Source organism: Sinohyriopsis cumingii, chromosome 10, assembly GCF_028554795.1.
Source record: "Sinohyriopsis cumingii isolate HCF-2022 chromosome 10, ASM2855479v2, whole genome shotgun sequence".
In the NCBI taxonomy this organism is placed as follows: Eukaryota; Metazoa; Mollusca; class Bivalvia; order Unionida; family Unionidae; genus Sinohyriopsis; species Sinohyriopsis cumingii.
Genome location: NC_142970.1, coordinates 94,890,721 through 94,903,276, shown reverse-complemented (window position 1 = coordinate 94,903,276; position 12,556 = coordinate 94,890,721). Strand labels below are relative to the sequence as shown.

At 34.0% G+C, this 12,556-nt stretch overlaps 1 protein-coding gene across 1 annotated transcript in view; it reads right to left on the bottom strand.

Moving 5' to 3' along the window:
• The window catches only part of LOC149790601 (uncharacterized), a 400,967-nt gene that overhangs the window by 116,949 nt on the left and 271,462 nt on the right, over positions 1-12,556 (bottom strand). The window contains exons 85-91 of the mRNA XM_089972700.1: positions 12,090-12,485; positions 11,007-11,186; positions 8,605-8,777; positions 7,697-7,874; positions 4,185-4,478; positions 2,841-3,089; positions 2,081-2,233 (exon numbers count right to left, since the gene is read on the bottom strand). Of these exons, the coding sequence (XP_089828826.1) occupies positions 2,081-2,233; positions 2,841-3,089; positions 4,185-4,478; positions 7,697-7,874; positions 8,605-8,777; positions 11,007-11,186; positions 12,090-12,485 (1,623 nt within the window). The remainder of the gene's footprint in view (positions 1-2,080; positions 2,234-2,840; positions 3,090-4,184; positions 4,479-7,696; positions 7,875-8,604; positions 8,778-11,006; positions 11,187-12,089; positions 12,486-12,556) is intronic.

The window sequence follows — 12,556 nt, the reverse complement described above, 5'->3', positions numbered from 1 at the left end:
TGTTGGTAATCAAACAGTAGAGCCCAACCATACAATGCTTTGTTGGTAATCAAACAGTAGAGCCCAAACATACAATGCTTTGTTGGTAATTGAATAAAGCTCAACAGTAAAATGCTATCTTGGTACTCAAATAGTAGAACTCAACCATACAGTGCTGTGTTGGTAATCAAATAGTAGAACTCAACCATACAATGCTCTGTTGGTAATCAAATAGTAGAGCCCAACCATACAATGCTTTGTTGGTAATTGAATAAAGCTCAACAGTAAAATGCTATCTTGGTACTCTAAAAGGTAGAAATCAACCATACAATGTTGTGTTGGTAATCAAATAGTAGAACTCAACCATACAATGCTGTGTTGGTAATCAAATAGTAGAACTCAACCATACAATGCTGTGTTGGTAATCAAATAGTAGAACTCAACCATACAATGCTGTGTTGGTAATCAAATAGTAGAACTCAACCATACAATGCTCTGTTGGTAATCAAATAGTAGAACTCAACCATACAATGCTGTTTTGGTAATCAAATAGTAGAACTCAACCATACAATGCTGTGTTGGTAATCAAATAGTAGAACTCAACCATACAATGCTGTGTTGGTAATCAAATAGTAGAACTCAACCATACAATGCTGTGTTGGTAATCAAATAGTAGAACTCAACCATACAATGCTGTGTTGGTAATCAAATAGTAGAACTCAACCATACAATGCTGTGTTGGTAATCAAATAGTAGAACTCAACCATACAATGCTGTGTTGGTAATCAAATAGTAGAACTCAACCATACAATGCTGTGTTGGTAATCAAATAGTAGAACTCAACCATACAATGCTCTGTTGGTAATCAAATAGTAGAACTCAACCATACAATGCTGTGTTGGTAATCAAATAGTAGAACTCAACCATACAATGCTGTGCTGGTAATCCAGAAACTTACAGATTTACTGATACTAATGATCATCAGATTAAACAAGCCATGTCTTGGAACTACCATATACATTAATAACAAATAGACCAGGTCCTGGAACTACCATATACATTAATAACAAATAGACCATGTCCTGGAACTACCATATACATCAATAACAAATAGACTATGTCCTGAAACTACCATATACATTAATAACAAAAGGACCATGTCCTGGAACTACCATATACATTAATAACAAAGGGATCATGTCCTGGAACTACCATATACATTAATAACAAAAGGACTATGTCCTGGAACTACCTTATATATTAATAACAAACAGGCCATGTCTTGGAACTAACATATATATTAATAACAAACAGACCATGTCCTGGAACTGCTATATACATTGATAGCAAACAATGTCCTGGAACTAACATATACATTAATAACAAATAGACCATGTCCTGGAACTACTGCATACATTAATAACAAAGATACCATGTCCTGGAACGACCTTATATATTAAAAACAAATAGACCATGTCCTGGAACTACCATATACATTACTTAAAAAGAGACCTTTTCCTGAAACTACCATATGCATTAATAACAAATAGACCACATCCTGGAATTACCATATATATTAATAACAAACAGACCATGTCCTGAAATGACCATATATATTAATAACAAAGAGACCTTGTCCTGGAACTACCATATATATTAATAACAAATGTTCATGTATGTGGCAATAATACAGAAGGCATGGTTAATAAGAAACTTCATTAGGTAACTTGTATATTCTGTTAGGACATTAATTAATTGTACATCTTTTAAACTCTTCATAAATTACATAATCTCCTCATAGATTTAATCAGTGTTTATCAAAGAAATGTCATGCTATGTAGACCTTTAACGCACAAAAAGGGTGCAATTTGTAAATCCTATACAACTAAATTTTTGGTTGGGCATTCTAAATACTGATAAAACATATTTAAAACTTTTATATTTTTAATACATTCTCAAAGTGTACCTTACTCCTTCTATCAGTTAAAACAATTTCATTTAATCAAGGTGTGTTGTAAATAAAATTTTGTCCATCATAAATTAGTTTATTCACACAAGAAGCCACAATTCAGGGAATAATATTTCAAAGAGAAAAACATACCTGCTGGGCAGATAGAACATTGAGATGCCCCCTTGTAATCTGTGTATGTTCCAGCTACACAATCAATGGGCTCTGAGCTTTGTACTGGGCAGTGCATACCAATTGGGCAGATGACTTGAGTTTCCACTTTGGACCCATTAGGGCAATAGTACCCTGCAAATGGAACATTGATTATTTTAGGAATTACACATCTTGTATACATAAGTGTGTATGTATGTCTAAGCCAGGCTGGAACTTTAACTTCAACTTCAATAATTCCTCATCTGTTTAAGTATCAAAATTTATTTTTCACTTTAAACAACCTGCAACAGAACTCATCTCTGCAACCAACTTTTCTTTTCAAAATTTCTAGATACAACTCAGCACTAATTCCAAATGTAAGTAAAACCATATTTGTATTTTATTCCATTTTATGGAAATTCCTGTTCAACAAAAAATTTCACTTGTCCTTTGGTTGAAGTTTAGATGTTGTATTCCCCTGTATTGCTAAGACGATTTCCTTTCAGCCAAAATAAGCCATCATAATGTGTTCACACTACCAAATCTAATATAATATTAATGAAAGACAAAAATGATCAATTATCTTTTTGTACAAAAGCCAACATGCATTGCATGTTCCTGTGTGGTTGGTCAGACCATTGCATTCCAATAATAGAATTATCTTTTTATACAAAAGCCTACCTGCTTTGCATGGTCCTGTGTAGTTGGTCAGACCATTGCAAATATAATTATACAATTATCTTTTTATACAAAAGCCTACCTGCTTTACACGGTCCTGTGTAGTTGGTCAGACCATTGCCATTACAATAATACCCCTCTGTGCAAGGCAGGCATTCAATCACTTTAGCCAGACCAGTGATGTATGAGAATGTGCCATTAGGGCAGGGCTGGGGAATAGCTGTGCCTGCCCCACAATAGTAACCTGCTGGGCAAATAATCTCTGTGGCAAGCTTGGATCCCACTGGGCAATAGTATCTCTCACTGCATTTGCCGACAACAGCAGTCAGTCCTATGGTAAACAGAAAAGGGGAATCATCATCTCAATTAAATCATGTTATTCCAGTGTAATAATGTTGAAATGAATTCCCCATAAAATCATGTACAGACAGGACAAATACCTCATGCTAAATTGTGGTAATTTAACGTAATTCAGTATCTCCTATAGAAGCATGAATTTTCTATACTTGTTGAATCAAATTTTCAATTCTCTAAACAAATTCTCTGAAGCATAAAAAAATAATTATGACAAAGTACATCTTTGAAAAAAATGTTTCTTTTAAAATACCTACCCAATGTCTTTAGCATTATAAAGTAAATTGTACAATCTGTAGAATCCAGTGACCTCTGAAAGAAAATAGCTTGCACTTCCGGTCCATCATATAATAAAAGGGATACAACTCTTACCCATTACCTGCCCTTGCACCAGTTATGTGGTGACCACTAATGTAATCGAGGAATGTATTTGTAGGAGAAATGTGATGTGTAACACCAATGAGAAACTCAACTTACTAAGTCCTGAGCATAATTACTTTAATAATTGATAAATACAGTTGGCTGCACTATTAAATTCTGTTCCCAGCTGATTGGACAGACTAGATTGTTGTCTAAATAGTCAACGTTAGGTATCCAGGCAAAGTCTATGTGTCAAAACTACTTGTATTAAATTTAACATATACATGTCAAGTATTTGACAATATTCTATACCTGTATTAAATATAACATACATGTCAAGTATTTCACAATATTCTATACCTGTATTAAATATAAAATACATGTAAAGTATTTTACAATGTTCTATACTTGTATTGAATTTAACATATACATGTGAAATATTTTGCAGTGTTTATACTTGTATTAAATATAACATATGTATGTCATGTATATATGTCAAGTATTTGACAATATTCTATACCTGTATTAAATATAACATATGTGTCAAGTATCTGACAATATTCTATACCTGTATTAAATATAACATACATGTCAAGTATTTTACAATGTTCTGTACTTGTATTAAATTTAACATATACATGTGAAATATTTTACAATGTTTATTCTTGTAATGTTCTATTATAAAAGTGACATTACCAAGAGAAAAAAATACCTGTTGAATTGCAGAAGTATCCTCCAGTACAGTTGAGGCAATTTGACTCGGCATGGAGCCCTGTTGCTGAACTGTAACTACCCTCCGGGCATGGTACAGGATCAGCAGTGCCCACTGGACAATATGATCCAGCAGGACAAATATTAGCCATGGTGCCCTGGACAGGTGTTGTAGACTGGGCACCCTCCAGGCAGAAATAGCCTGCTGAACACTCAATTCTTGGCATTGTTAGACCTTGCACATCACATGCCATCCTGCCTACACAAGTTGTACACTGACTGGAGTTAGTCAAACCTTGAAAATATATATAATTATTTTCATTGTAACAATTCAAGACAGAGAGAAAAGAAATTTTAAAATTCTTTAGCCCTTTTACATATATTTATGAATAAAAAATTTTCTGATTGTAAAATAAATTATATAAAAATGCATTTGAATGATGGCACAAGCACTATTTTGAATAATGCATTGTAAAGCATAACCTAAGTGATCCAGTGATCTATATTTCTACACAAAACAACCCTGTAATACATCTCAAAATGTATATGTAATATGCTTTCTGATTGGCTGAATGTATATGTAATGTGCTTTCTGATTGGCTGAATGTAAAAGTTTACAGCAGTAAAATATATGTCAAAGTGTCTGAAACTATCAAGTCATTCTGAGGTCATGAGACTTTGTGTGTGGCTCTCTGTAATAGTTAAGACCTTATTAACCCTTAATCAAAAAAACTGTGATGAAAGTGTGAAAAAATCGATCATTTCTAGTTGCAGATATAAGTATTTTTACAATGATTTTACTGTCTTGAATATCCACTGTAACAGACATGGTTAGGTGTTGCCTGTACAAGTCAATATGCTACAACAAACTTCATTTAATGTCCTAAAAACAACTATTAATACTCTCAACAGTTAATTTCTTCAGAACTACAGTTATTGTCTTCAAATCTTCATAAGGACGACAGACATCCCCATAAATCTTTCTCTTAAAATCTCATGCCAAATGAACAAAACTTCAGTGTCTATCGTTGCTTTTATCCATGACCTTGCCATATGACAATATAACACATTCAGTGTGGTGTTTATGCCATGATGTTATGATGCTAATAAATGTCAGGACCTTGCCATTTGAAATTACTATAGTCCATGTAATAATGTAATTTGATGCATGTTACATAATGCTATGATGCTAATAAATGTCAGGACCTTGCCATTTGAAGTTACTATAGTCCATGCAGTAATGTCATTTGGTGCTTGTTACATAATGTTACGATGCTAATAAATGTCAGGACCTTGCCATTTGAAGTTACTATAGTCCATGCAGTAATGTCATTTGGTGCTTGTTACATAATGTTATGATGCTAATAAATGTCAGGACCTTGCCATTTGAAGTTACTATAGTCCATGCAGTAATGTCATTTGGTGCTTGTTACATCATGTTATGATGCTAATAAATGACAGGACCTTGCCATTTGAAAATACTATAGTCCATGCAGTAATGTCATTTGGTGCTTGTTACATAATGTTATGATGCTAATAAATGACTGGACCTTGCCATTTAAAAATACTATAGTCCATGCAGTAATGTCATTTGGTGCTTGTTACATAATGTTATGATGCTAATAAATGTCAGGACCTTGCCATTTGAAAATAATATAGTCCATATAATAATGTAATTTGCTGCTTGTTACATAATGTTATGATGCTAATAAATGGCAGGACCTTGCCATTTGAAAATAATATAGTCCATGTAATAATGTCATCTGCTGCTTGTTACACAATGTTATGATGCTAATAAATGTCAGGATCTTGCCATCTGAAAATACTATAGTCCATGTAATAATGTCATCTGATGCTTGTTACATAATGTTATGATGCTGATGTCATGACCTCAGAGAAGCTACCAGGATTTTATCATAAGTAGGGATTTCCGCTTCTCACAAAAATAAGAAGGGAGTACAACAAAAATGAGGGGGAAGAGGAAATGGCCAAAATTCAGTATTTACATAACACTTCAATATCCATTTCTCCTTCTTCCTGATCAACTCTGTAAGACCCCTATTGAAATCAAAATTTTAAAAGATGTTGCCTTTTGTTGTATAAGCATTAATCTGTTGATTGTTTCTGAGCTTAATTTCTTACCAATCTTTACGTTAATATTGTTCTGTACTGTAGGTATTGTTTATGGGATAATCCTACTCCAAAATAAGATTTTTCATTAGCATAAGCTCTGCCAAAGTCAAACTTTCTTGAATTAGCACTCTACTGATTACTTTGCCAGATTTACTATTTCCATAATGCTGTATTAGGACTTTAAGTCCACTAATGCCATAGACTACTTGTTCAAACAGAAGTATTTTGATAAAATAAATATCTTTACTTTTTAACTTCATTTTTAGATTCTTATTTATACCTATGCCAGATTTACTATTCCAAATGCTGTATTAAGATTTTAAGTCAATTAATGCTATAGACTATTTGTTACCTTTCAACTTGATTTTTAGGTTCTTATTTATAACATTTATCATAACCTCTATGCTAGGGCTATATGGTTTTGTAGCCCATGATTCTGCTGGGCTAAAATGTGACAAAAAAATAAACAAAAAGTGAACTCTACTTTAAACTGTTGGTATTTTAATTTGGCTTCTTTGTCTGCCTTTTCTACATTTTAATTTGAAACCAAGTCAAAATTTGGCTGGCATGCCATCTGTTGTTATCCATCCAGTATGAACATGGGATTTATATTTAATGCAATGTTTTGGTAAAACACTTTCCTAGCTCCCATAATCTGATATACTTTCAAACTTTAAAAGTAAAATGCCTTTATTCAAACTTTAAAAATAAAATGCATTCATTCAAACTTTAAAAATAAAATGCATTCATTCAAACTTTAAAAATAAAATGCCTTCATTCAAACTTTAGCCTTCATTCAAACTTTAAAAATAAAATGCCTTCATTACTATGATCAGCCATTATTTGCTGAACTAAATCATCATCTAATTATAAACTACACTAAGAATCTGCCATTTTGGATCATCTAGATAGTTCATATTATAAATTTACAATTTGTAAAACTTGCTTGATGCAAGGTTCAAACTTCAACACAATGCTTTTTATGAGGACTGATGTGCCAATCAAATTTAGTTTAACAACCATTCACATCAAGCTGAAGAAACCAGATGTGTAAACAGTTATGAAAAAAACACACTGTAACAAATGCTACATTTCCACATTCATTTTAGAGGGTGAATGGCTGAATAAATTTGTATACTGCACAGAATACATCTTCATATGTATGACTTGAAATTAATTTGTGGGGGTTCTCATATATCACTGCTTTCCAAGTGCACAAATTCATCTAAAATCCTTGCATGAGTTATGTGATTGCATGCCTTGGGAGCATCCCTGTGACCATGCCATTTGACATTGCAACATTCCCATGGAACAGTGTGCCATTACCACTTCTAATGTTACAGTGTTTATAAATAGAATGTTATGTGACATATTTCCTACCTGTCCTGTTGTTGAAGGTTCCTTTTGGACATGGATACTGATAGGCATGCAGTGTCCCAACTGGACAATAGTAGCCCTCTGGGCAAACTGTCGTAGCATAATTGACCACTGGGCCAAATGTGGCATTACAATAGTAACCAGCTGGGCATGTGATACATGTTGACTGACCAGGATTGTTCTATATAACAAAGACAGGTATGTTTTTATTTACACAAATTGAAAGATATAAAGAATATGAAAAGAGATGAACAATGGTGGAATACACTAATTAAATAATTTAATACAATATAGCCCCTCCTACAAAAAATGTATGCTGTTGACTATTAGGTATAATAAAGTGTGAACATAGCAATCAAAATGGCCTGATACAAAAGGAGTGACTAAAACTGTGAAATGAAATGAAAATGAAAGTTACATTAGAGCATAAGAATTAATGATCTTGTATTGAAGAATGAACTAAATGATTATCTTCAAAGACTCTGGAAACAGTAAGAATTTTCTATTACCTAAAGTGTGCCTAATAAGCAGGTTCTACAAGGCCAAGGCCTCTTTTGCACCTACAAAGTAACAGTTACTAAGGACATCTAAAGTTGGTGGGAATGAAATAGGTTCATCCAGTGTGACCCTAGTAACTGACACAATAACAGTTCCTAAGGACATCTAAAGTTGGTGGGTATGAAACAGGTTCATCCAGTGTGACCCTAGTAACTGACACAATAACAGTTACTAAGGACATCTAAAGTTGGTGGGTATGAAACAGGTTCATCCAGTGTGACCCTAGTAACTGACACAGTTAAGTTTACTTTTTTCATTGTCACAAATAGTTAGAATAAGTGGATGTATAAATAAACACTATAGCAAATACCAACATGAACCGAGAATAAAATGTAAAACTTTCAACAACTTACCTGGTATTTGCCTGAAGGGCATGGTTCTGGGGCCCCTTTTCCCCCTAAACAATAGTAGCCCTCTGGGCAACTGTAATTGGCAGGTGTAGCAGATGTTGATCCAGCAGGACAATAATAACCTGGGCTGCAGTATCCTGTGGGTGTTGTTAGTCCCTCTGCATCACAGTATTTACCTGTACAAAGAAAATTGATTATCATCTTATTACCATAAATATCATCTGATTCTATATACCACAAACCCACCTGCTAATAGAAAATCCAAATGTACATATCAGCAGCTAAGACATTTGTTTAAAAACTAATTATATGCTCACACTAACCTGATATATCTGTTGTACATATTTACTTCTTATATATATATATATATATATATATATATATATATATATATATATATATATATATATACAGACACACACACCACACACACACAAAAGCTGAGTTAGGTTAATAGTTATTTACCAACCAACACCCCCATCAACATAAACATTTTCAGATAATTTTAGTCTTTTAATTTTATCAGTTTCTGCTATAATACTTATTATTTAGTGTTTACAATATTTTATTAAAAGTTTCATTTTATCATGTCATTAGCTTGTTTTCAGTGTTTGCATCCACTGCCATCATTACTCATGTCAACCATGGTAGCACAAACACATAGCATAGTGCCAAGGGTTGCAGGATTTGATACTTGCTTAGGCCAGCCTGGACCAGCTACCTCAAGGTATTGGGAATCACAGGCCTGTGGCTCTCGGCATGATATATCCAATAATGTGTTCAAGGTGCTATTAAAATCAAGGAAAACAAACACAAAAACCACATTGGCTGCATTGTGAATGTAATGATTATTATTCTTAATGATTTTTTATTGTTGTTGTTATAAGGTTTAATGCCATTTTTCAGCACAAGATAGGCTATACATGGTGGCCAGTATTAATAGTGGAGGAAGAACCCGAGAAAATCCCAGAAAGAACCACCGACCCACGAGAAGCTACTGGCAAGCTTTCTCACATATCCACATTGTCCAAGCCCGAGACTCGAACCCATGCAGACAGAGGTGAGATGGCAGTGATCTGTGATGGAGAGCACTTTAGACCACTCGCGGCCTCTATTCTTAATGAGGTGAAATCTCAAGTTTCTCATCCAATCCTCTGTCTCTTGTTTAGTTTTGATGTATTATTACCATGCCTTCCACAAATAAATGCCGTTTAAATCAACCCCAAAAGCTCTTATCAATAAAAGCTGCATTTGTGTAAAGTGTTGGCAGATCTGGGTCTATGATGTACAGCCAAATAAATTGGTACAAGATCTGGGTTTATGATGTACAGTTTTATAAAGTGGTACAAGATCTGGGTTTACGATGTACAGTTTTATAAAGTGGTACAAAATCTGGGTTTACGATGTACAGTTTTATAAAGTGGTACAAGATCTGGGTTTATGATGTACAGCCAAATAAAGTGGTACAAGATCTGGGTTTACGATGTACAGTTTTATAAAGTGGTACAAGATCTGGGTTTACGATGTACAGTTTTATAAAGTGGTACAAGATCTGGGTTTACAATGTACAGTTTTATAAAGTGGTACAAGATCTGGGTTTACGATGTACAGTTTTATAAAGTGCTGGCACATCTGGTTTATGCTGTACAGCTTCAAAAATGTAAAATTACTTACAAATAAATAAGATGGTGTGCAGTTTCTTGCACAGCTTTTAGTTGAGCATCTATCCTCAGATAATGAGCATGTGTCAATGGCATTATCTTTTACAGAAAAATACTCCCTATAGTTCTGGTGTTTGTCCTGTTTTTGTTCATACAGCTATACCCATCATTGCATAAAATGTTAACAATTAGTGAACAAATAGTTTCGAAAAATCCTAGACTTAAGGTAGAAGGCTTCAAACATTATGGCCCCATTATATCTTAAACAAGTCATGTTATATTTTATTTTATCCAATCTGCAAGTCTGGGGTGCTCCAATAAAGTACCAGAGGTAACTATAATCAACAACAAGACAAGCATCACTGGTATACCAAAGTACTTTATAGTGAGGACCACTTTATGCTGAATCATTTGTTAGGAATAGTTTGACTTGTAAAAACTGAAAAAGGATTCATGACAGAAATATAGCATTGCATTGGAGTACTTTTCAAAGATAGGGTATGCAGCCTTAATTATTAATTAAAAATTTATGTTTTTAATTCTTAAGACTAAATGAATTGAATGAAGGTTTGAAATTCACTTTTCAAGGATTACTTGATACTTTCATAGAAAGTTAGCATAAATGACATTTAGCCAGATTCATATCAAGATAGACCTTAACATCATCTGACATTCAATGTTCTCGAAAGAAATCCTGCAAATGTTGGCCTTTTTAATTGACCAATTAAGAAGCCATATCATTACCAAGAGTGCATATCTTGCAGTTAGACAGAATACTGTTTCTGATAGTGTCCAGATAATATCCGACTGGACAAGCTGTTGCAGTCTGACTGCCTTGTGGACAGTAATAACCTTTGGGACAGTAATTTCCTTTGGTTCCATCAGATGGATTTGGTAAAGTGGCATTCCCAACACAGTAGTAACCTGTTTTAAAAAAAAAACAATTTGCAATAAAACTGTCTTGAATAATAACACAAAGAAAGGTAAAGTTATTACCGAAAATAATATATCAGATATGTAAATATGATAAAAGAAATGTCCATAAATATTTGTGACCCAAAATAAATATCTTTTCAACAAAATGTGAAATGCTGCATTTGTAATTTGAAGATAATGCTGTTTATGCTTAATGTGCTAGTTTAATTTTGCATTGTCCCAATACTGCAGTTACTATATAGGCATGCTTATTAGTTACGTAAAAATGCAAACTGGAGACCCAGTTATACCATCACATAATGTAACATCTCCAGTTCTACCATCACATAATGTATTAATAGATTTATATTTTTATAGCACAAGACTTCCTTTCTACTCTTGCAATATAAGATAATCATGTGTACTGAAACATATATAGTGTCTCCTCTTTACAATACTGTTCATGTGGGCCATAACAGTAACCTACATTGCAAGTGAGAATGCATTATAGTGAGTAATTCTGATCATGTGGGCCATAACAGTGACCTACATTATAAGTCAGGGCAAATTATACTGAGATATATTCCAACGAGACTGTGTTGTAACAGAGCAGAAAGCTTATTGTTAACATCATGAAAAACAAAAGCTGATTCTCAACAGTCTGTAACTAAAATAAAGTGAAACAAACTTGTAGCAATGATAAACAAATTGTAACTGAATGGTATCCATGGCGATATGTATATTATAAGAGGAAGGAAGAAATCAGAGGGTCTTGATAGTCAGAACTTCTTTGCTAAAAGCATACATGAATCTTGCAAAGATAGGAAGTCATGATGTTAAAAAAAAGCCCCTTCTATTTTCTTAAAAAGTCTTAAATCATGAGAATTAAGAGGAAAAAATATAAGAGTGAACCTTGAGTACAGTTTCCAGAGGGTGCAGCTAGACGTGTTGTTCCACAGTACATTCCTCCTGGACAATTAACGGGTGCGACACTGCCTTCTGGGCAATAATATCCAGAACTACAATATCCACCCTGTGCAGCAACGCTTGGCATTGCAGCAACAGAACCTCCGAGGCAGTAATACCCTGCAGTGCAGTTTCCAGTTGGTTGTTGAAGTCCAGTGGTCTGACAGTATTTGCCTGGATCACAGCTCTTACATGTGCTGACATTGGTCTGTTTCTCAGCTGGATTGTATGTGCCAGATGAGCAAGGGTACTGGTTTGCACGAGTAGTGCCGTCGGGACAATAGTATCCTGCTGGGCATGGCTTGTCTGTGTAATCAGTAGAATTGGCAAGGCAATAGTATCCTGTAATATACAGTTATGTCACCTGATGAGTCATTCATGCTAATTCTATCTTGAAATAATTTATTCTGTAT